Raw genomic sequence first — 24,757 nt, 5'->3', positions numbered from 1 at the left:
AAGTCACGATGCATGACGCAGGTCCATGGTACAAGACGCGGTACGCCGAGGCCTGGCCCCACCAAAATGTTTCCGCGCTCTTCACCAACCTTGGGACACTGCGACCATCACCGCCCACCATGGCCGCTATACGCGCACTACCACATGACGCGACTCAGCATATATTCCACCAGGATACTGAGGTCGCGCCTGCCCTCTCGCATCCGCCATGAGTTCCGCATCCGACTACAAGCATTCCGAACCGTCAGGAGATTCCAGCGATGAAAGTTCGCGACCGCCTACACGACCAACATCGCGCCGCCAGTCGTCTACGTCGCACACACCACGCAAACGCCGTCGTCTAGAGTCGATCGATCCTGCCCGCGTGCGCAAATACTACCTCGAGGGAAAGTACAACGACGCCTACCGTGTGCTCTTCAACGAGGACGTGACTCGGGCTGCTGCGCGCTTTGAGACGCATGCCGAAAGCTTCCAGTACTACAACACACAAATCGGCGCTTCATATTGGTCAGCACAGGAACAGGCTGTCTTCTTCGCGGCGCTTGAGCGATTGGGAAGGGACGACGTCCCCGGCATAGCAAGAGCGATCGGCACCAAGAGCATACCAGAGACGCAGGAGCTGCTATTATTGCTTCAAGATGCTGCCACCAGACAGGGCGATGCCAAGATGACACTCCGCGACGTCCCTGCTGCCATCGACGTGGGCGACGAGTGCAACGAGCAGCTGGATCTTGCAGGTGAAGCCCTGGCGTGGATGCAGGAGGTCTTTGAGGCTAGCCAGGAGCGAGAGAGATTCGGCGACTACTGGCTGATCACGCCTGCTGTAGCTGACAAGATTGAGAGCGCGCACGACACTGGTCGTGACCGAGCGACCACATCACCGCCTGCCAGCGAGCCAGAACCGTCACGGAGAGGCGGAAGAGTTGTCGTAGGGTATGCAAGGCCTACCAACACTAAGCAACAACATGCTGACATATCACAGAGCATGTATTTCATGCAAGAAGTTCAAGCAAAAGTGCGATCGAGCAACACCATGCGCCAACTGCGTACGACGAAATACGGGCGAATGCATATATCCCGAACAATCTCTCAAATCAGAGGCAGGCGACCAATCTGGCAAGAAAGCGCCCAAGAGAAAGCACGGCATCCTCGAGGATATTCCAGAAGCCACCCTATTACACCCACAGGTCATGCTCACTCTCTCCAAGACCGTCTTCATGAACCGCTCGCCTACGATACCATCCCCTTGGCCACATTGGTCCGAATACACCTCGGAACTGGCTCGAGAACCAAGCATCTATCGGACCGCCTTCAACGACTTCCACACACTTGTTCTCTCCGTCACCAAGCGACTCGTCCAGACGGCTCTCACACAGGCTACTTCACGTCTTCGATCACAAAGGCACCGTGTGAAAGGCGGTATTCCTCTAGTCAAGAAAAGGGATGTTCTGACCGCCATCGATATCGTGGGGATGCAGCAGAACGGTCAAGAGAGATGGAAGGGGGTAGCCCGACGATGTGCGCTGAGAGTATACGAAGGCAAATGGTCCCGTTACCGACGCAACAATACCAAACGAGAGGTGCCCTGGGATGAGGTCGAGCAAATTATGACCCCAGCGGAGCCATCGATAGAGCCTCAAACGACTGACGCAGAAACATCTGGCAACGAGACTCCTGATTTTAGTGCAAGAGCCAAGCGGAGCGGGACGCCACTTCCCTTTGACCAACTCGCTCTGTCAGATTCAGATGAAGAATCACTTGTAGGAGAAAGCGAACCCCCTTCGCGAAGTGCGTCTCAGTCGAGGGATATTGCGGATCAGCCCACAAATCCACCTGCTGACATCGTACCTGAGAGGCCTGGACCCCGCAAGTTAACCCTGGGTGAGTTCGATCGAGAGATCAGTCGAAGGGAGGAGCAGGCCCTTTGGGATATGCTGGATCTTGAGCCAACCGTCAAACTTGAAGAAGCCAATATCGGCGAAGAGAGCGACGAGGATGATCCAGAAGAAGGTGAAAAGATTACAACACTTCCCGACGGTTGGCGCTCCTGGACACCCTGGCGTACCGAATGGGAGGAGTTCGACACTCCACCGCCTGAGACTGCCTTTCTTGCAAACCAGAAGCCTCTTGATGTGCCACCCATCCTTCAAGGGCACAGCTCAGACACTGCCGAGTCTAGCTCCGAAGATGATACCGAGGCACCAACGCAAAAGCCGGGGCATCGGAGCAAGCCGTCCATTCAGCAAACGGTTGAGCTACAGACCCGCGGTACCCACGCTTATGCTGCGCTTCAAGGTCAAAGCTCAAAGCCTGTTGGGTCTCCAAGCGATTCCAGCTCCCAAGATGATGATACGAGTGATGACAATGCACAAGACCATGGTGTACCCCAACCCCCCATTGACGATACTAGGGTAGAAGTTCCTACCTCAGAATCAAGCGATGATTCGAGTGATAGCAGTGATTCGGAGTCGCAACGGCTGGCGCAGTCTATTGAAGACAACAGGAAACCGACTCCTAGCGTAGGATCGAGCGAAGTAAGCACCGACATAGAAATGGATCAGCCTGTGCGGTCCGTTGAGCCTCGCAGCGCTCGAGTTCCTGCGCCGGATTCAGACGACGAGCCGAAAGAGATGGATTGGGAGAGCTTTATTCATTAGTAGTATATCACATGCGTTTTGTTTGTCGCATTTGACGTAAGCCATAGCCATATCAGTAATCATCAGAGCTTTCGGTCTCCCACTGTCGAGTTTGTCAACGTGATGGGCTACGTACTCACAGCAAACGCTCACCCCAACCAGCCTGTCGAAGCGCCCTACCCCCATACTCGTCATGCCTTCTCACCCACTCGAACGAAAGCACGTCATACGCGTCTTTGCATTTCACTGCGATGTCAGCGAGTTGTAGTGGGCTATGAGACCCAGTCAAAAAGGACCTGAGCAAGTTATGCGTCACGGCACGTCACGTTTAGGGCTTCATGGGTCAAATGCTTCCAATTTGCCACGCAGTGGACCTCTTCCGCATCTGTGACTGCCTGTAGCTTCGAATAGATGGGGGTGCTGTACGCATCACAGGTTACAACTCACTTAGTGACGCAGCTAATTCCGCTCTCCCATCGTCACGCACTCGTTGAATATATACGTACAAAACCTCCCCTGACCTCCTCTCTCTCTCTCCACTCCACACCCCCAGAACAAGCCCAACATATCCAACCCCCTTTAATCAACTCCATCTGACCAACCGTTCCCACCATCAACCCACAGCCACTACCTCGAACCTCACACCCCCACGAAACAAAACAATGCACATCACCACCCCCCTCCTCATCACCCTAGGCGCCCTCGCCTCCCTCACCATGGCCGGGGAAGGCGGCGCGCCGGACCCTAACTGTGGTACTCTTTTCTGTAAGCGCGCACAGGCTATGCAGAGTATCAGGGCGTCGTTGCTGGCTAAGGCTAGCGCTACTGCTACTGTTGTTCCTACTGTTTCTGTTGCTAGTGCTGGCGCGGATGCGGATGCGGATGCTGAGGCGGAGTAGAGTGGGCGGATTGGTATGTGCTTGGTCTTGGGATGCGGTGCGAGTGTTTGCTGACGAAGGCGTGTAGATTGCTGGGATTGTAATCGAGATGGCTTTCTAGGGCGGTGCCCTTGAGCTGTCGATGTTGGTACTGAAGTGTGCGGCAAAAATTTTCTGGTATTTGAAGTAGTGGGCGCAGTCGAGCAGCGACAAAGCGCCATGGCCGGCGATTGTCGAATTCAATGTGTTGTGGAAAACCCATGTCACAGTAACCTTAGACCATGAAAACGTTTGCGTATCAACAAAGATGCTTATGAGATTGTTGAAAAGATGTTTTTTCGATCATTTGCTTTCAGGTTCGAGAGATCACAGGCTTAGTACTGTTACCATAGCATAGCGACTATACTGAGCCTATGATCTCTCGAACCTCAAAGCAAATTAACTGAAGAACTGTTTCTCTTTTCGGACATTGCCATGGAGAACTCCTGTCAAGCGGGTTGCGAAGGCTACTGTGGGTGGAACCACGTATGTGTATGGGTCTCGAGTAACTGTATGGACAGTCGACAGACTCGCTAGTCCACACCGGACACCGCGAGGTCTTCAGTCGCGAAGACATTGTGCCAGCGTAGTATTGCATCTTTGTCGAGTATACCATGCCGGTGCATGCGTGAACTTGTAGATGTCCGCAGGATGTCCGGGGTGTTGTGACATGACGAACGCTATAGTTCTCAATGAAAGTATCGTGTATTTGACCAAGTTCTTTGAGAACTATAGCGTCAGTCATGTCACAGCATCCCAGACATCCTGCGGACGCGCAAGTGCCTCAATCGTATCGTAACAGTGACGCCTGTTCCGGCTGCTCCGGATGACGGTGTTCGAGCTGTTGCTCGTTCCAACCCAATGTACCGATGCTCCTCACAAGGAGACTGTATCGCCGTCCCTCATGTTCCATTCCGGATATGCTCGACCTTGGTATCAATCCGATGCATACAACTCCACTCATCGAGATAGAGTTCCTGCACCAGATTCACACTACCAAACCATTTCTCACCCAGCCCAGCACCCGGCAAATCCGGGTTAAGCTTGAGCGCCTTCGCACTACCAGCCGCCGCGCCATATTGTTCAAAATGCTTCAACGAGTCGATAGCCCACACCATCTGCTCGTCGTCGCGATAATGCTCCTTGAGCCTCGCTCGCCTGATATCCTTCCTTATCTCGGCTTCGGCGGTGGACCACGGCGGCGGGTAATCGGAAGGCATGAGTTTCTCGCCCTTTTTCAGGCGCGCGTTGTTGGCTTGGATCTTCTTGGCGGTCTTGATGTGCCATTCGTCTTTGAGGATGCGGAGGCGTTCCTGTTCGCGGAAGAAGAGTTGGAGCATGTTCTTCCAGTCGAAATTTATTTCGCGCGCTGCGACGTCGATGCTGAGGTCGGGTAGTTCGGTGTCGTTTACGAGTTCTCCGATGCTGATTGTGTAGTTGGGCATCTCGGCCTTCCAGTTCTTGACGTTTTCTTCCCAGCGACGCGTTACTTTGTGATAATGCTCGCGCTCCTTCTTCCCCGATGCTTTGTCTGAACCGGGATCCGGTCGCTCATCTTTGAACCAGGCTGTGAGCTTATCTTTGCCTTTGCCGCGTCGCGCGAGCCGCGTGGACACCTCTGGCCTCTTGCTCTTTCCGCCCAGGTTGTACTTCTCGAGCTGGAAGTCTATGTGTATTTCTTTGAGGAAGTGCTCGCCGAAGGCATGCTCGACGCATGCGCGGAGGGTGGGAGAGACGCGTCGCACGACATTCCAGAGGTGCGCGAGGTCGGTGTGATGGCGAAAGACGTTGATCCACACCTCAGCCGGCAGGGAGGGACAAAAAAGCTCGCGAGCGGTACTTCGGCGTGGGGCTTTCGAAGCCATTTCGAATGCATGGCCCAGGGCGTTTGGGCCACATGATGCTTCACGTTCTGGCAATCTGAGGTGTGCCGTGTTGAAGCCCAGGTTTGCGAATCAAGCTAGTGACGTAAGCAGGGCCGTCGTGACACTGGGTGGCAGAAATAGCATCGCGAAGATGCCCACAAAGGAGCAAAAAAAGGATGTCTGATCTCCCCACCATGAGTCGAACAAGGGACCTTCTGATAACAGCAGATATTACAGTCAGACGCTCTAAACCAACTGAGCTACGGGGAGAATACTTCAGATCGAAGTCGTGCTTGGTTATGACAGATCCAAAAAAACATCAATATATATTGGCTGCAAATTAGAGGAGTTCACAGTCCGACGCATGATTTAGCTCGCAAGGATACATAGCTGTGGAGGCGGCAAGCAAGACAAAATTTGTTAGCCTTTAGTAATGAAGCGGGGTATTGGAAGCCGCTCTGTCCTTCCCCACACATCTCAGATACAGAACATCGGCTTCGCTGGTACACCTCGAACCGCGAAAGAGAGTCAGCTCGCTACTGAGTTGCGCTTCTATGCCTCTGCTGCACACCGTCGCATTTCGAAATGCTGTCGATACTATGGTGGGAAACGCCGTCTACCTGTCTCAGCAAGGGATGACCAGGCTGAGCTCGTCCAGGAAGAATCCCTTCAGTTCTGCCGGTCGACCCCAGCAGTATGACGAATAATTTCTGCCTATAGCCCTATAATGTTTTCTTGCTTACTGACGTCAAGCTTCTAACACCTGGGTATTCGTGATAGTGCATAGCACTTCCTTCCTCGTGGAGCTGTTTACCTAGGTACTTTCCATGAACCATGCAAATGGGGGCCGCACCCTTCCCAGCTCTGCGCGCCATTTGCGCACTCTCTTCATTCATCTCCTTGGTCGAAACATCGCACGGCGCTGGGATCGCAGCAAACGAGACTACAAATTATACTGGATGGCATAACGGTCCTGCCGAGCGCGGCACTATGACGATACTTTGGAGCTGTCTGACCACCGTGTTTGCATGTACATGGACTATCCTCCATCTCAATGTCCCAGACCCTCTCGATAGTCAGTGGAAGAGATTCTGGCGGAAGACCAAATGGATGGGAATCACCGTCGTCTTTCCGGAGTTCGCGTTTGCAAAAGCAGTTTGCGAATTACAAATGGCGATCCAAGACCTACATGGACTTAAAGAACAAGAAGTGAACTTTGGGTGGAACGTCGAGTACGACCGCGGATGCCAACTACTCTATTGGCTATTCCATGAGTTCTCGTGGTCCAGACCTCTACCAGTCACTGCGCACACCAAACGCCGGACACCTAGTAACACAAACACTTCCAGAACATGGACTCTAACACATTGTTATCTGGCGAACATGGGCGGAACGATTGGCAACATATCCATCCGAGGTATCCAGGTAGAGCACTTCCCAGTAACAGCACACGCCTTGGTCAAATGCTGTGTGCCGAACGGGCACAGTCCTTTCGACGACGAGTATCTCACTAAGGAAGAAATCTTCGACAAGTCAAAAGTAGACAGTCTTTTCAAGACTGTGGCGACCCTTCAAATTCTTTGGTTGGTCGTCTCTGTCATCACGCGAAAGATGTACGACCTGCCAATCAGTTTACTAGAGGTCTGCACCGTTGCTTTTGCTACTATCGCCATAGCTACCTACGCTGCAAATTGGGCGAAACCCAAAGATGTTGAGGTTCCGATCGAATTATCAAAAGGCGTCACGCCGAAAAAAGGCGACTGCATGCTGGGGGCATTGCACGGAGAATCCTTTTTCAAACGCACCCTTCGTCCGTCCCAACCTCGGTTGTCCAAATTGAATGATAGAGCGACGACATCCTGGCGCATTACAAACGACATGTTCAGACCCCAGGCGCAGTCTGCACAATATTTCACATTGACGTACGCATTGGCCTTGTCCACAATGTGTTTTGGAGGCATCCATTGTGCTGCCTGGCAGTACTACTTCCCGAGTCGAACTGAGAGAACTCTCTGGCAAGTCGCAAGTGTGCTTTCGTCGACATTGCCCATCGCCAACTTACTTGTTGTAACTGTTCTATTCAAAGTGCTGGGCAAGAAAGCCAACGAAGCAGTATCGACTACCGAGTTCATCATGAAGTCTCTTGTTGACAGGCCTCGCAAGATATCCCCCGAGCCGGAACAGTGCAGAGACTCGAGATACGTCAGGCTCTCCTGGATAGCTAACACTCTCTGTATTGCTGAACCTCCCGAACCCGGAGTAAGTACATGAGCGCCTCTTTATTTAAGTCTAAGATCCAACGTATGGCTAACGCTCTTCTAGCCAGGCTTCTACCTCCTCCCCTGCATAGAGGCCCTACTTGAACTCCAAACCGGCGTGAGCAAAGGTCGAGCATCGATATCATGGTGCAGAAACAACCACTACTGTTGGAAACAACTATGCAACACAAAATACCTCTACAAGCTCGACGAAGCCCCACGAGATAGTTCAAATTTCGTCCGCTTGATCAACTTCAACGGAGCATCTCTCCAGCGACCAGCTATATCAGACACAACCATGTCGCTCATACTGGAAACCATCAACAATCTGAACGGAACGACAGAGAGACTTGAGAATGACTGGGAGTTGGTTGAGAAATGGGTAGAGAGGCTGTCCTCGATTTTCACGTTGTTTTCTGGTTCGATCTATGTTGTAGCTCGCCTCATTTTACTCGTTCTAGCCTTTGCGACTTTCAGGAAGCAGGATCAAAGGTTGTATGTTGATACTTGGGCACGCTTCTTGCCAAATGTTGGGTAGTTTGTTTTTAAGCCTAGCATACACCAAGACCGCCAGCATGTCGTACTATAACGTAACGCAACACTTGCTCTCGTAAAAGGGCTATACAACACAAAACGCAGGCCCTGCAGGTCTCATGTACTACTCTCATTCGGCATTCTGCAAGGCACTAATGTCAAGCAATGTCAACACGTTCATCACACACTCACAAAACAAGATAGTAGTATGTAGAATATATCATTCTGTCTTCACCATACTACAAAACCACACCAACGCTTTTCCCCATCCAAGCAAAAAAAGCGCCGATGAACGAACTTCCAGTCTGTGTTCGTGTCCCTTATATCCCACATCCTTCCAATCCAAAGATGATATAGAAAACCAAAAAGAGAGCAGCCACCCAAGCCCTAATTCATTACCACGAAAAGAAAAAAAGCGGCCCAAAGCACTAAAAACGGGCACCGCCCCCCTTCCCGAAGGAACATGAATCGAAGAAGATGAAAGGAGTGGTGCAAAAGACAAAATACATGAAGCGTAAGATTTGAAAGGATACACAACGAAGCGAAGCAGATGACAAGCATAAGGAAACTGACGGCAGTAGTAGCGAGGACGACGGTAAATAAGCAGACTGGTATCGCGCGACAAGCAAATAACAAGATTTTGTATCGGTCGGCATAACAGGGACGTAAGAAAAGACATGACGACGTAACGACCGCATCCTGGTCGCTTGTGATCCAAACGCCAGCGGGTATAGACAATATCAATATCGGGTTTGTAACAGATTTGTTTTAGACTGCCGAAGCACGTAACGCGGCCTCGGGTGGTGTAGGAGGCAGTGGCATGGTGGGTGGTGGAGCTGGGAGACCCATGCTCGATGGTGGTGGTGGAGGGAGCGGCATGTTGGGTGGTGGCGTGGGTGAAGTTAGGTTGCGCGGTGGGGTCGGTAGTGTCGGTAGTGGCATGGTTGGTGGTGGGGCGGGTGGTGGTAGGCCCATGGATGCAAGGCTTCGTCGGGGTGTAATGGTCTTTTGCTGCGCGAAAGCTTGCTGTCGGAGTGCTTCGACACTAGGTGTTGGCTTGTGAGTCCTGTTGTCTGATGATGGAGCAAGTGCGTTGGACATTCTTCGGCCGGGAACAAAGGACGGTGTGGATGCGATGGCGCGGATTGGGCGATTTGACAGGAAAGGCGCGTGGTCGGCTGAGCGTACTTGTACCGAAGCAGGACGGCGCAGTTGTTGCGATGCTTGCGCGGAATGCAGACTGTGTGGGTTGGTGGTGGGCGTCATGTTCGAAGCTGCCGATGGCGGCCTTACAGGGGCAGTCACTGATCGGTTCATGACCATACCAGATGGCAGGGGCGAAGGTGTTGGCGAAGGCGTGAGAGAAGACTGCCGCCTTGGCAGGATCGTGGACGAGTCGCCATGCTGTGCTTGAGGACGAACTGGAAATGGGCGTAAGAAGGGCTTTGGCGAGATCCGGCGACGAGTCTTGCCATCACCAGCACTGGCAGTAGAAGCATACATTGGTGCTGGGCCCATCATTGACTGACGCTGGGCAGGTGGCGGGGGTACAGGAGCAGGGTCTTTGGGAGGAGGTGAAATGGTATCCCGTCGAGGTGTAGCGCTGTAGATGTGCGCGTTGAACCGTACTGGGCTATCCTCACGAGTGGGTACAACGTCATCGCTAGCGGCCTGAACGGAAGTATCGATTTTCGGCTGAGAGGGAGACGAGCGGGCTGGCGCGTTGTCGACCGTGCCGGGAGCTGCCTCCTCCTTCACTGGTACGACCGGGCCCGCGACGAACGGCTTCCCTAGTTCTGGCACTGTCGGAGAGACCGGGCTGTATAGAGAATGTCGCTTGATTGTAGAGGGCACAGTCGTGGTCTGAATCAAGTGCTCATTAGTGATTGGCAACGGCTGCATTGACCTGCGGCGAGACGACATGGAGTTACTGGGGTTCATGTGGAATGACCGCAGCGACATGGCACTTCGCATGGGCTCACTCTCTCCAGTAGTGAACTCGTCTTTGAGAGGGGAGTGTGGTGCTGGAGACGACTCCCGCGATGTGTTGCGGGTGCCTGCGCCTGAAGCTGACGTCGCTGTCGACATGAACGAGTATCGTGACCGTCCGCGAAGTTGGTCAAGCTGTACTTGATGCTGAGAGACAGGCGTCGAAGCAACAGATGACATTTCGATCGAGATGCGGCTGTTATTGTTGTTGTTATACCGAGCCGACTGTCCACTAGAAGAGTCAATGCTGATCTTGGTCTGGTCCTTTTCACTGGCGTCCCATTCAGAGGCCACGATTTTCGGCGACGTTGAAAGCTGCGGCTCCGTGGACACGATCCTGCTGACAGCATTTGGGTCGCGGTTAACCCTGTACCGGTGACTAGTTGTTTCTGAGGAGTTCTTGCCAGCGGAGTCATCTGTAGAAGAGGACGCTCGCGCGTAGTCATCCTTTGCCTTCATGCCGCCGAGGCTGTCGATCTCCTTACGCACGCTGGTCATCCACTCGTCCATCTCTTCCGCACTCTCAAGAACGAGGAGAAAGCTTGTGGCTGTCTTGCGCATGGTGGCATTTTGTGTTCGCAACCGAGCGAGAAGAGAGTTCTTTGGTCCCGATTCGAATGTTCCGTCGTCGCTTGCGTGGCTGGATATCTGTAGCACCCAGTGCTTGCCAGGTATGAGATCGCACGCAAAAGCCGCTGATTCTTTGCCGAGTTTGAGCACCTTTTCAGGCAAGCGATCGAACGCGCCATCACCGGCATACTGTAGCACAAAGCCGGCCGTGACCAGAATGTATATTTTGTTGACAAGCTCCGGAGGTTGTGGGTTCAGCACCGAGTTGGACATAAGACGCTTGTGGTTCTTTTCTAGTTTCTTAGTCTCTGCGCCGTTCTCTGCGATGGTAGACAAGTCGCGCTGGATGTCCAACTTCTCGCGCAGCGATTCAGCCTGTTGTCTCTGACTTTGTGTCCTCATCAGGATCTCCGGGGCGAACACACATGCCTGGACAGTAGCGTGCTTCAAAGACTGCGGGAAAGCCTGGAACAGCGGAGGTGGATCCCAGTTTCCGAACTCATGGTGTAATGCAGCTGGTCGCATCGAAACGGGTCGGAAGATCTGGCTTGAGCGTGCGCGAATCGTCTGCTGGGCGGGCGGAGAAGGGTTCTGTCGGAGAGAAGACTTGGGTATGGAGATCGGTGGGCTGGGTTTAGGTGGCGTCTGCGGTCGCATTGGTACGGCAAGGCCAACCTCGGTGTGCCCGCGAGCTTTCTCTACTTTGGGTTTACTGAAGAGGCTGAACAACGACATCTTGGAGGCTACGCGTTCCACTTTCTTAGGAGGTGCTGGCAACGGGGCCTGTTTCTTCGCTATCGACGGTGTTTGTGATGCGACGGATGGTGACCGTTCCGGTTCCTGCAGAGTCGCGGTGGATCGATTGAAGCGCCATCGAGACGACATCGATGAGCTGTGAGTCTTGTTCCGCATGTTGCCGACAGGATTGGACGAAGCAGCAAAGATTTGGCCAGACAGGGCGGACATGGTGGGCGACCTTGGCTTATGAAGCCGGCGAAGTACGGTCGATACCAGAGCAACGTTGGCTCAAACGGTAGATGTGGGCGGGCAATCCAGGTCGTGCAAATTGGTTGCACGGGCAATCCAAGCGTTCCTCAAGACCCTGACAGGGTAGGCTTGCATTCAGCGTAAGCAAACCGTCGGACCGAGTCAAAGTATGGAGTCAGTAGAAAGTAGTTTGTCGTGGGAGTAATAGTGCAGTGCTGCAGTATGGCGAGATCAGTGCGCCGATAGAGAGTGTGGAGATTGCCAGGTTGGAGGTAGAAGGAGCGTGGTATAGGTGGCAGGAGTATAGAACTAGGAGAGTGAGAGATCAAACGAGAGGACAGGACATGAGCCCCTAGAGAAGCAGAACGAGCTGCAGATATGACGGAAGCAGAGGAAAGCAGACGGGACTGAAACGACTTGTCAACGTTGAGTTGAGTCGTGGAGAGGAAAAGTGGCAAGCGTTAGTTGCCGCAGATGAATGCTCCCTAATCATGGTAGCGTACAGGGGGAGCTGTTCCCAGGTTCCGTCGTGTGTGATGCGAGGACGCAGGGGCTGCACGAAGGCCCCTTTACGGTCATATTCAGAAGAAAGTTGGGAGGGATGCGATGGCGCCGCACGCTAGCGCTCGCCTGGCCAAAATTGGCGTGTTTGACCTGGCTAGCCGGTGAAGTGTCGGCACAACGTCTTTTGACAGTGCTCGCAAGCTACATAATAGACTCGACGCCAGCCGGCGAAGGTGTGTTGCCCGGACGCAGCGGGATCTCATCAGGCGCCGACGACGATGAAGATTGTCGACGTGCAGCCACGATGTTTCAGCGGCAGCCTCGGGCCACTGTGCCCAAGGCCGTCGCTGAAGCTTGCTGGCGTGCTGGCCCAACGTGGAGATTTGATTGCACGGCGTCGTGACTGGAGTCGAGGCCTGCACGATCTACGACACGTCGGCATGAATGATCGCCGACAGTCAATACTCGGAGATATTGGATGGGGTTCGCAAGCTCGATATTCCTTATTGCGGAACCCATGGCCCCTTCCCGCCAAACACGAATCTGAATCTGAGAACATGTGGTGAGGGCGCGAAAAAGCAGCGCGGGCACTGCGGCGGAAGTACCCGGGGAGTGCTCTATGTAGAGCGACACAACTCGGGGCGTTTTGCATAGTGGTGAGGTCGTCTCAGGTGTGACGCAGACGGCGAGGTGCATGCACGTATCGATTATCGAGCAAAGATGCCCTCCGCTGCACAAGGGTGGCATGCACAGTGGGAATAGTGCGAATCTTATTGCGGCGCGAGATTTCGCAGGGCTGGAGCGAGGAAACAATCGGGAAAAGGAAATGAGGCTGACCTGGGGAGGATGCGGCGTGGGCGCAGGTGTACCTTGCAGTAGCGCTGGCCGTGCTCAGGGCCGCCCAGGTGTCACGCTTAGCCCCGCTCACCCCACCAACCTCATCGAACGGGAGCTCAGCACGAGGTCACGCGTCGCTGGTGACTTCATCCTATGCCCGCGCCTCATTCTTAGGACGGCACATCACACCACCACCTAGGAAGTCCTAAGTACCATGGCGCCCGATCTGAACACCCTGCCCGCCTCTCCCCATGCATCTCCCTCACCCCGCAACCAGTCACCCACAAACTCACGCACAATGGCTACTTCACCGCACTCACTCGCTGCCACTGCCGCGATGAATGCAGGTATCCATAACGAAGAGACGCGTCGACCATCTTCGGGTAGTATGCGCAGGGATGTCGAGCGTGCGCGTCGCCGGTCGAGCATTCGCATGAACCTCAACTTGAACGACCCAGCTATCCCGGCACCTGGAGAAATGCAGCAGAGCCCATCCTCCCGTAGCAGGGGTCCATGGCCGCATAGCCCGCACCATGAGCGTGCACCTAGTTTGGGCGAGCTGCATCAAGAGCTGGAGTATGAGCAGGAAGGACAGGTGGTGAGTTCTTGTTATGATGGCAGAGTGTAGAGCAGACTACTGCTTTTACTGCTATTGTTTCTAGCAACCATCTTTAAGCTGACATACATAGAACCGACTACTCAACATGATTCGTTCCCAGCAAACCCAGATCAACACTCTCCAAGCAAACCAGCAGCAGCCCTCTGCTTCCGCCGTCGACGACAGCACTCCAACCTCAGAGCGTTCCATGTCTATACCCCCCTCCCTCACACAGTCCACACACATCTCGCCACCTATTGTCTCACCCTTGCCATCTGCAACTCACCCTCGATCCCGCTCTCCATTCGGCTTCGGTACCATCAGTCGCCAGTCATCCTTTGCCGACCGTTCGCGACACAGCAGCCATGCCGGATCTCCAGCTCTGCGTCCTATATCAGGCCAAGCAGGACCCTACGACCCACACGATATGCTTCCCAGTCCAGCGACTTCGAGAGATGAGAGTGCATTTTACCAGGCCGAAACCCAGAACCTGACCCGCGAGAACCAGATGCTAAAGCTAAGGATAAGAGAACTTGGTATGCCATCTCCGATACAGATTCAAGTGGTGTGCTGACATGAACCCTTAGAGCGCCAACTGGCAGACCAAAACCCCACCAGCCAAGTCACCCACTCCCCCACCGTCCACTCCGGCCTCGCTCCTGCCTCGACTCATGAAAACACAGACCAAGGTATCGAGGGCGGTCAGCCACCTGCATCGGCGGAGTAGGAATTCTCGCTAGACTGTGTTTCAAGGGCGTTTGGTTCGGGCGCCTCATCAAACGACATTGACGAAGCGTGCTGGCGCAGGAAAAAGTGATCATGCTGCATGGTTGAATGGCGTTTAGGATAATCCTCCCATACGAGAAGGACGAGTTTTCCTCCAGCACATTCGCTGGATGTAGTAAGAATCGAGGTTCAATTCCTATGATCCCGACTCGTTTCTTCATTTGCACGCATGAAACCGCAATTCTCCACTTCCTTCTCAGCTTAGTCTCCAGATTCACCCACGATTCACTCCCACCATTTGAATGCACGAAACCCACCATGCCAACACGGTCATTTTCATACCATCCCAGTGTTCTCACCATCACACCCTCGTACGAACCCCCCTCCACCCAACTTTACCACCCCCATCCCAGCACCAAGGCCATCCCAGCACCCAACCCCCGAACCGCATGCAACAACCGTTCATCCCGTCCCTTCCCCACCTCGGCGTAAGCGAACATAGCGTAATCACCCACGTGTAGAGTTTTCCGTTTTTCGCGGGACATGAATCGACCTTGTTTGATGTACATTAAGCGTTTACCTTTACGCCCGCGCATAATTTATCGATAATAGCGAGGAAAAAATAGTAAACTTGATGGATGTGACAAGGGACCCCACTTCCGAGACTGATTGGACAAGTACCCCGCGTTGTGTACGTGGCTTTGTTTGGTGGTTGGGAGACGGTGTTTGGGTAGAGGGTTTGTTGGTGATGGGACAGTGCTTAAGCAGAGTTTTCTGGTTTGTTAATAGTAGAAAGTTGTCGGGGCAATAAAGTGTAACAGGTTAAAAAGGTGGCGGAGTAGGCGGTTAGCATTGTGTTACCCGGTATACGTTCTGTGGGTGTCAGGTATACAAGTTGAAAACATGTCGAGTGATCGAATTGGAATATGTAGCAAGAAAAGAGTCGCTACACTAAACATGTACAGGCACAAACACCCTGGTATCCGCCAGACACCCCATGCCCTATAATCCGTCTCCAAATCTCTGCTGCGTGCATAGATGTGGGTGGATGTGAACCGTTCTCATAAACGCCTATTGCTCCGTCCAGCTAACCCATGCAAAGTGTCAAACCGCTGTCAGTCCGATGAGTACGCGTCCTCTACCTACCTCTTCTTCAGAGTACGTGTAGTCCTCTTCATCAGAGTACGTGCAATCCTCTTCCAAGGACGAGTCCTACTCCTCCTCTACCTCCTCCACCGTTGCGCGCGGTGCCCGTTGTGTGACGGCGCCCTCTGGTGCGGCTTCTGATCCGGTGGGCTGTGGTGCGGAGTTGACGGGCTCCGAGGCGGAGGCCGCAGCAGGTGCTGGTGCAGCTTGGGCGGGGCCAGCGTCGATTGCTCCCTTCTTGGGTTTTCCACCAGCAGCCTTTGCGGCGAGTTTGGCAGCCTTCTTCTCCTTCTTTGCGGCCTTCTTCGCTTTGATGTCTTCGGGTGTCTGGAAACATTAGCATTGAGTCTACAAGCTTCAGCAAAGGAAACATACCTCTTGCCATGCGTAGACAGGCCGGAACGAGTCGAAGAAACCAACATCTTCAAACAGATTAGGATAGAGCCAGAAGCCAGGTGGTATCGTGAAGACGGTGATGATGAAGATAATGAGCCGAACAATCGCCATGGCGAAGAACAATCCGATAAGACCAAGCATGCCCATACTCAAGTACCACACGCCCTGTCGCAAGAAAAGCGGCCATAGAGGGAAGAGCACTATCGTAATGACGAGAAGCAGTGCGCCAACAGCGTACAGCTTCTGCTTCCATTGCGACCCCTCGTACAGCCAGATGTAGTAGTTGTCGTCGTTCGCGTCTTGGTGCTGCTCGATCTTGACTGTCCACAGACCCTTGACGCGCTTAGGCTTGGCGTGGTTGTGGCCATCGTGCGCATGGTCGTCGACCTTTGTGACTCGCAGCGCGAGGAGAGAGAGGGGTAGCAGCTTGAAGCAGTTCTCGGCGGAGGCACGGTCGATGACTTCGGGGAGGAGTGGGTTCTTTGCTCGGGCTTTTTGATATGCGGGGGACTGCAGGGCACGGATTGCGCGCTTGACTGTTGGGTGTGAGTATGACGTCTATAACTGAGGTGTGTGCAATGCCTACCTTTGAACATGTCCTTCCTCTTCTCGTCATGTACGACTGTCCTAGGCTTCAGGTCCTGCGACTTCAGCCAGTTGGCGACAGCAATGGCCTCTGGCTTGGGAGGACCGGGCTGGATGGGCTGTTGTTGCTGCTGCTGAGCACGCTGTTGCGCCTGCATTTGCGCCTGTTGCTGGGCCATGGCTTGCTGGCGCAATCTTCCGACGTATTCTTGAACCGTGATACCGTGTTTCGCTGCCTCGGCCTCTAGTTGCATTTTGATCTGTTGTATTTGTTCCGGCGTAGGCTTTTCGCCATTGGGTCCGAGGGGAATGGGAATAGAAAACGAGCCTGGTGGTGGCCCGCCTTGAGGGGGACCCTGCTGTGGTGGGGGACCTTGCTCTTCCATGGTGAAAGGGAGACTCGTGACGTTCGGTGAGGTGAGTGCAGCGGTGCCTGTGCGGGAATCCTTTGGTGTGGAGGGCGTCCGGAGGGATATAGGCTCAGTGTCTGACCACCGTGGAACATTCGTAATGATGCCACATTGCGAATGGTAGGGCCGAGCGCGGCATGACTAAGCCACCTCCGATAGAATAAAATCTCTGCGGGCTGCAACTCTGCTTTACAACACCGCAAACACCACTTTCTGCCACATTATTTTATCGTCGCGTTTACGACTGCACGCACTGGTCCGCACTCTACTGTCTGTTACTCTCGGTCACTGTCTCTATTGCATCCGCATGCAGACCTGCCAAAGAGCAGTGGCTGGGCGCACAGTATACAGTCGGGAACCCATGGAGTCTATCTTCTACTAACCACGGCTCTTCTGAGTACCTGCATCTACTCTGCGCCTCTGAATATGAGGCGCACGTCTGGCTATTGCGGCAGGGCGTTGATGCTCGCCTGGAACAGCGCCGCTTTGTGTCGCCTGGGCGCATGCAGTGCTTCCACGTACAGTCCCGACAAGCAAACTTGGATATCAGAATCAAGCCAGCTCACTACGTCGTTGCCTGGATATGCTCCGAACCATGTATGCTGGCATGGTTCTGGCGGCGACACTATGCTCGTGATGTTCACTTCACCAACACTCTGGCCCTTACTTCCCTTACTGTATAGGCCTATTTTGGTGTGAAGAAGAGAAATGACCCATTACTCACCGCGTTGTCTTGCCTTTTGGTTTGGCTCCAGTGGTCCTTTTTCGAGGTCAACATACATACACATTGAGTTCCTGCTCATTGATCATGTGCTGTCGAATACACAGCTTCCGCTCCGTCCGGTGCCGCATTCTTGGTACGCTATGCGGATCGACATGCGCCTGGCACATGAAACATGGCATCAGTGATGAGTTACTATAATGGTGGTTCGACATGTGAAGACAGATATGCAGCCGTCTCAGTCAGACAAGCAGCTGCAGCCGTATATGCGGCGGTAGTCTCGCCTAAATACAAAGGGCGTTTCGGGCGCCCCAGGCTACATCATCAGAGCTCGAGCAAAAGGGCCGGCCTGACTAGGTGACAAAGAACGGGCACGGCGGGCTGTTGGACGCTGGATGCATGGTGGTGGCCCAGTGGATATTGCGGCACCTGCATTGATGGACGCGCTGGTGGATTAGAAGGCTGATTGGCGCTGGAGATCGCCGTGAACGTTGGATGGGACTAGGGCCCTGGTAAGCCGCCGTCTCTGGCGGCTTGATGGCTCTGCAGCCCGCCCAGGTGGAGTTGGCGACGCGCGATGCGGAGAGCATCAGGACCGACTTTTCTTTTCATCGAGTCGGTGTAGCAGCGAGCGGCATTCAGTCTTTCGGTCTTCACGTGTATTGACATCCGGCGCCTGACACGTCTTGCGTAGAGCGCGATCATCGATCATCGATCATCACCGGAAACCCCCAGACGGCCTGTCGTGTTGCAGCAGGGATCGCTCCAAGCCACCACTCGAACGACTGAGTGCATACGGAAGTGGATAGGCCTGCCGCTGCTTGGTCTCCGCCGCACCACACCTCGTCATCTCTCGCGCCCGCCTATCCGCCGACAGTGAGAAAAAGCAGGCATCGCCGCACCTGCTGAGCGCTGACATTCTCGCCCTCCGACTCGGGCGCTGGAAAGCTGCAGAATCGCAGCCAGGCAGAGACGACGTGACGGACCGCTGCTGCGCCCCAGGTCGCCGCCCGTACCACGCTTATCCTGTGCCCCAAGCCCGCTGCTGTGCGCCCTCAAGCAGACGACTCCCGTTCCGCGACACGACGCCCGACCGCGTCCCACGAACGCGCAAACTATCCGCCCGCGAGTGCGCAGCCAGACAGGCGGCTCTGGTGCAGGCGAGTGGGTACATTCCAGACAGACACGTCTAGGGACCCGCCCTTACATACCTACACCACCGGCCACCGCTCCTGCCGCATATCCTCATCCATCGCGCGCTGACGCCTGGGGCCACCGCCACACTCCGCTCCCATCCAACCCCGCGACACACCCGTCATTACCGGCGCCGTAAATAGACGCCTACCTGCTGCCGACAGCATCTGCGACCGCCTGTTCTCCCGCTACTGCCGGGGTCTCTGCTGGTGACGTGCCAGTACGGGGACGCCCGGTGCTGAGGAATCCGAGCCACGCCCAAAAGACATGTCAGTCGTAGCAGACAGGCGACGATTTCGCGAAGGCATCGGCACCAGTCGCTCCTGGTGAGGCTGTGTCGACCCTCTGAACACCACTCCCACGACTTGTCTGATATCTCACCATGACTATGGTTCGGCAGTACCCCCCGCAGCCGCCGTCGCAGCTTCCCTCCTCCGTGGCCTACAACAACATCGCTCCTGCCCCCGCCCACGCCCCGTTCCTGCGCAATGCCGCCAACCTCGAGGGACACAGTTCCGCCCAGCAAGCGCGGCCGCAGCAGTACGCCCACCCGCTCTCCAGACACAACTCGTACGGCTCCCAGCCCTCCGAGTCTGGCCGGACACCCAAACCCGCAGAACACATGCTTCGCCGCAAGACGCCCAACGGCATTCTGGCAGCTGCGTACGACGGCACATCTGTTGAAAAGAACGGAGAGCCACATGCAACCAAGCACATTCTGCTTCCCGTGACAGCTGAATCAAAGCCACCATACGGTGTCAAGCAGGATCTCCCTCTTCGCTCGCCAGGTGTCAACAGTGGTTTCGGACATGGTCAACAGAATACGCCAGAATGGAGTCCCAGTCGTTACTTCGAGACCGGGTCGGGTCTTACAGGCCAGCACCTGCCCCAGATTGATTCCATGCTGAATCAAATACCCACATTACAACCTCTTCTTCCATATCAGATGTATGGCCATCCCTTCTGTGGGCCTATGGGCCCGCCCTTCCAGGCGCCTTTGAATCCGACTGTTTCCAACGACCAAGGACCATTCGGACCTTACTGGCACGACGGCACTTACATCCCATATCGGCCTGCTGCTATGCGGGATCCTCGTTTCCTACACCATCCCAGTCACAATTGGAGTCACCCGCATAGTAACGCCTTTATCAGTCACCCTTACAATGTCGTGCCCAACTATGCTCATTATCCGCAAAATCCTGTCCACCTGGATTATACTCAAGGCGCCTACAATCATCCAGCGAGGCCGTCAATAGACTTGTCCCCCTATGCACATCCTCAAAACCATGTGGCGTTAGACTATCAGAATCAATCGCTACCTCCACCTCTCACACAGCGTCCTCAAGATTACCTGCACTCTGGTCAGACGACGCCAGTCGCGGAGTATACCCCCACCATGCCGACCGACGACTACGGGCCAGAGTCACCCAACGGGCAAAGTCGGGAAAAGGTGTTTGCTTGGGCTCACGCAGTATATGTGGACCTACTCAAGTACCTTCAATCAACACGTAAAGCAAATTCGCAAAATGCTCATGGACGTACACACCATAGACCACACATATATCCTAAGCCGCCACGGCAGCCTGGACTCAGTCTGTCGAGTTCCTCCACCAACAGCGTTCCATCTCTGGAGCGACGTGTCTCATATCCTATTCCTACTCAGTATGCCTCTCACTCGAGGGCAGATTTCGGATCTAGGAGACCCGCAATGCCACACTCGCGCTCCCTATCCGCGTGGTCCGTAGGCAGCTCGGATGCGAGTGGCCAATCATGGCAAGGCATGCCACCGCAACAATCCATGCTGCCTCCAATGCCGGGCATGGAGCCACCTCGTACCCTGCGGCGAACCTCCGGCTCAGTCGCCAGCGCCCACCAGAATCTCCGTCAGGGCCTGCCTCCGAGTATGACCGCTGCCTCAGCGCTCGAAGCGATCACGAAGCATTGCGAAGAGAGCAAATGGAGCTGGATAGATGGCATACTTTTAGGTGGTTGTCTCGCATACGCACTAGGTGACTATCAAAAGGCTCAGGACTGGTACAAACACATCCTTACCTTGGACAAAGAGTGAGTACCCCACTTTCTACCCCCGAGTCATACTAACGCACACTAGTCATGTTGAAGCTATCTCGAACCTTGCAGCTACAATGCTTGCTCTCCAGCAGAAGCGTGAAGCTGAAAACTACTGGAGACGCGCAGTGAAACTTCGGCCCAGTTACTTCGAAGCTGTCGAGCACCTGATTGGCTTACTTTGCAGTGATCACAAAGGTCGTGAAGCTGTCCAGGTTATCGAAGAAGTTGAACGCCATTTGAGATTTGCCAAGAGGGCAGACGCCCTTCGGAGCCTCGAAGTTGAAAGCGAACGTTCTGCCTCTGAAATAAGCGAGTCAAGCCTGTCGGAAGCATCTGATCGGCCCGTGTTTGAGTTCGAAGGAGAGGACGAAGCCGTCTTCAAGGATCTAGACGAGCTCCCTGGCTCGGACCAGCCAGGTTTCGGTTCAAGCGGATATGCCATTGCTGGTTGCGACAACGGACGCGTTCTGGCTCTGGTGCATGCCAAGGGCAATATGCTGTACGCACTCGGCGACAATGCCGGTGCCGCCAGGGCTTTCGAGAACGCGGTCCTCATCGCATCTGGACCTCATCCCAATGGCATCGATGGCCTCATCAGGCGCATTCTTGGCGTCGTTGGATACAATGTAGCGGAACGCTCTCCAGGAGGTCGACGTATGCCCCCATCGTCTGATCCTATACTGCTACCGCCGGACGCAGCGACCAGAACGGCTTTGCTCTGCTTCGCGCCGCACGGCCAACTTCCGGGCCTGAAATACGTGCCTAGCGAAGGTCTCTCTAGGAAGGCGGCTATCTCGACTACAAGCAACTCTCTGCTTTCGTTAGCAAAGATTTTCCAGGACGGCATGGCAACCAACTCACCCAAGAATACCGTTTACCAAAGTAACTATGGTGTACGAGAGATTTTGGCTCTATACTACCTGTCGCTTTCCCTGCAGCCTAGCCCATCGACTGCAAACAACGTGGGCATTCTTCTCGCTAGCGTACAGCAATCTGCCCCTTCGAAAGCCAATCCAATGTCGCATGCTTTTGCTGGACCCCACATCCCTGGGCTGATGCCCGGTAGTGGAGTAGCTCTTGCGCTTGCGTACTACCACTACGGACTCCAGCTCGATTCATCCCATGCGCATCTCTATACAAATCTTGGAAGCCTCTTGAAAGATATCGGCCAACTAGATTCTGCTATAAACATGTATACACAGGCAGTCAAGTGTGATCCGAACTTCGACATTGCTCTCGCCAACCTCGCCAACGCCGTCAAAGACAAAGGCCGGATAGCCGATGCCATTTACTACTACAGAAAAGCAGTAAAGTCCAGTCCGGACTTTGCCGAAGCTGTTTGTGGGCTTGCTAATGCCCTTAACTCTGTTTGCAACTGGGCTGGCAGAGGTGGTATTGCCGAACACGGCGGATCAAGAGACCGCTGGCATGTTAACGATAGTGGCATGCTTCTAGACGCCAAGATACCCGGTGCGTCGAGCTCAGGTTGGATCCACAAAGTCGTGAAATTGGTCGAGAAACAGCTTGCCGATGGTGAGGACTGGGGTCGAGGCATGATGAATGAACAATTCATACAAGATGTCATCCGTCCCCTGGCTCTCACGGGGAGCACGCAAAATGTGAAAGAGAAGGAAACTAGCATGGTGTCAGTGTTGCAGCAATGGAAGGGTCAAAAGTGGGAGGGTGCTCGCATCGTACGACTCGTTGAGCGTGCTATACGATGGATGACTTGGCAATGGTACCAGGATCGCTACGTCACTGGAACACAGCGACCACCAGTCTCCTACAAGAGACCTCAATTGCCAGCAGCTTTGACGGTACCTGCGGCGCCTACTGTCCTACCATTCCACACATTCACCTGCCCCATGTCGGCTAAACAGATACGTCTTATCTCGCAACGTAATGGCCTCCGCATCTCGACCTCGACGTTAAGAGTCCCTTGGTTACCTGCGACCGTCTACCCGCCTCCTGCGCCACCGAAACCATACTTGAAGGTCGGCTACGTATCATCGGATTTCAATAACCACCCGTTGGCCCACTTGATGCAGTCGGTATTCGGTTTCCATAATCCAGGCAGAGTGAGGGCATACTGTTATGCCACCACAGCGAGTGACGGATCAGAGCACCGCAAGCAGATTGAAAGGGAATCGCCTGTCTTCTACGATGCCAGCAGCTGGTCAGCGGAACGACTTGTTCACCAGATAACTCAAGATGGCATCCACGTTCTTGTCAACTTGAACGGCTACACTAGAGGTGCGCGGAATGAAGTCTTCGCTGCCCGTCCCGCCCCTATCCAGATGGCGTTTATGGGTTTCGCAGGTACTCTTGGCGCCGAGTGGTGCGACTATCTTCTTGCCGATGACACCGCTGTCCCTCCAGATACACTCCGACAATGGCGCCGTAACATTGACCTGGAAGATGCTCTTGTAGACGACAACAGCGGTGGTTCAGACGAAGATTGGATCTACGGAGAGAACATTGTCTTCTGCCGGGACACATTCTTCTGCTGTGACCACCGGCAAAGTGCTCCAGATTCGCAAGGACGACAGCCCAATTGGGAAGAAGAGCAACAACGGAGGTGGGCTATGCGTAAAGAGATCTTTCCGAACCTTTCGGATAATGCGATCATCCTTGCAAATTTCAACCAGCTGTACAAGGTAAGTTCAATTGTACCTCGTCCATGCGTTTGATCGCGTACTAACGCTATCGTTAGATTGAGCCCACAACGTTCCGCACCTGGTTACGCATTCTTGAAAAGGTCCCCAATGCCGTTCTCTGGCTCTTGCGATTTCCCGATCTCGGCGAGACCAACCTAAAGCAGACAGCTCTTGCCTGGGCAGGTGCAGATGTAGCAAGTCGCATCATGTTCACCGATGTTGCACAGAAGCATCAGCACATATCTAGGGCTCGTGTCTGCGATCTGTTCCTCGATACACCGGAGTGCAATGCACACACAACCGCCGCCGACGTCCTCTGGTCTGGAACACCACTGCTGACGTTACCTCGCTACAAGTACAAGATGTGCTCTCGCATGGCAGCTTCAATCCTCAAAGGCGCGTTACCCAAGACACCAGCAGGTGTTCAAGCTGCGAAAGAGCTTATTGCGAGCAACGACGATGACTACGAAGCCATGGCCGTACGTCTCGCACGCAACTGCACGTATAATGGCTACCGAGCGCAAGGCCGTTTAAGTGAGCTTCGCCGCATGCTTTACGAATCACGATGGTCAAGCCCGCTTTTCGACACCAGACGCTGGGTCAGGGACTTGGAAGATGCTTATGAGATAGCATGGAAGAAATGGGAGAAGGGAGAAGGTGGCGACATTTGGTTGAAACACGAACCATCTCCGCGCACTTAGCGATCGACTTTTATCATTCATTTAGACCGCCGGCATAGCGTTTTTTGTTTGCGGCGAGCATTACACATATCTGGGTTAGACTCTGTCGGCATATGCCAAGGGACCCTTGGATTTAGCGAGCACGTACGTTCGTTGTTGTTGTTCTTCTTCTTTGTTCCTATACCCCATATTGATTTGGATTGGATATTTATGGATGTTTAACTAGCTTATGTGGCAACCTTCATCATATATGCGCGAAGTAGATAGCTTCTGTCGCTTTCTGGAACAGCATTTTCTTGGGCGTTGAATGACTTGCATGGCACCGTGACGGAGCCGAATACTATCCATCAGTTGTCTTCATCCTCTTCATCTGCACTGGATCTGAACGCGTTCAGAACTCATATTTCACCAAGCATCTCACGGATGATTCTTTCGCCCGACAACAGAATCAGCACAGCTAGAAGTATGATGGACTCC

General features: G+C 54.0%; 6 protein-coding genes and 1 non-coding gene across 7 annotated transcripts; 3 read left to right on the top strand and 4 right to left on the bottom strand.

Annotated features, from left to right (window-relative positions):
• Positions 1 to 208: 208 nt before the first annotated feature.
• J4E83_002534 (uncharacterized protein) lies at positions 209 to 2,657 on the top strand (the record flags this gene model as incomplete). Its single annotated transcript, XM_049329479.1, has 2 exons — positions 209 to 933; positions 983 to 2,657. 2 exons carry the CDS (start codon positions 209 to 211, stop codon positions 2,655 to 2,657), a joined length of 2,400 nt encoding a protein of 799 aa, XP_049191158.1.
• Positions 2,658 to 4,455: 1,798 nt separating this feature from the next.
• J4E83_002533 (uncharacterized protein) lies at positions 4,456 to 5,418 on the bottom strand (the record flags this gene model as incomplete). Its single annotated transcript, XM_049329478.1, has 1 exon — positions 4,456 to 5,418. The coding sequence occupies one exon, from the start codon at positions 5,416 to 5,418 to the stop codon at positions 4,456 to 4,458; it is 963 nt and encodes a 320-aa protein (XP_049191157.1).
• A 184-nt stretch (positions 5,419 to 5,602) lies between these two features.
• Positions 5,603 to 5,688, bottom strand: J4E83_002532. The gene has a single exon. It is a non-coding gene; the product is annotated as a tRNA-Tyr (tRNA).
• Positions 5,689 to 8,978: 3,290 nt separating this feature from the next.
• Positions 8,979 to 11,735, bottom strand: J4E83_002531 (uncharacterized protein; the record flags this gene model as incomplete). The annotated part of the gene is made up of 1 exon (XM_049329477.1): positions 8,979 to 11,735. One exon carries the CDS (start codon positions 11,733 to 11,735, stop codon positions 8,979 to 8,981), a length of 2,757 nt encoding a protein of 918 aa, XP_049191156.1.
• A 1,576-nt stretch (positions 11,736 to 13,311) lies between these two features.
• J4E83_002530 (uncharacterized protein) lies at positions 13,312 to 14,422 on the top strand (the record flags this gene model as incomplete). Its single annotated transcript, XM_049329476.1, has 3 exons — positions 13,312 to 13,695; positions 13,787 to 14,231; positions 14,283 to 14,422. 3 exons carry the CDS (start codon positions 13,312 to 13,314, stop codon positions 14,420 to 14,422), a joined length of 969 nt encoding a protein of 322 aa, XP_049191155.1.
• Positions 14,423 to 15,633: 1,211 nt separating this feature from the next.
• J4E83_002529 (uncharacterized protein) lies at positions 15,634 to 16,934 on the bottom strand (the record flags this gene model as incomplete). The annotated part of the gene is made up of 3 exons (XM_049329475.1): positions 15,634 to 15,894; positions 15,943 to 16,499; positions 16,550 to 16,934. The coding sequence occupies 3 exons, from the start codon at positions 16,932 to 16,934 to the stop codon at positions 15,634 to 15,636; spliced, it is 1,203 nt and encodes a 400-aa protein (XP_049191154.1).
• A 2,321-nt stretch (positions 16,935 to 19,255) lies between these two features.
• Positions 19,256 to 24,301, top strand: J4E83_002528 (uncharacterized protein; the record flags this gene model as incomplete). Its single annotated transcript, XM_049329474.1, has 3 exons — positions 19,256 to 20,937; positions 20,984 to 23,600; positions 23,657 to 24,301. 3 exons carry the CDS (start codon positions 19,256 to 19,258, stop codon positions 24,299 to 24,301), a joined length of 4,944 nt encoding a protein of 1,647 aa, XP_049191153.1.
• Between the last annotated feature and the right edge of the window lie 456 nt (positions 24,302 to 24,757).

This window comes from Alternaria metachromatica (genome assembly GCF_023757995.1).
Source record: "Alternaria metachromatica strain BMP 0045 chromosome Unknown scaffold_4, whole genome shotgun sequence".
Classification (NCBI taxonomy): Eukaryota; Fungi; Ascomycota; class Dothideomycetes; order Pleosporales; family Pleosporaceae; genus Alternaria; species Alternaria metachromatica.
This window is presented reverse-complemented; position numbering and strand designations above follow the sequence as displayed.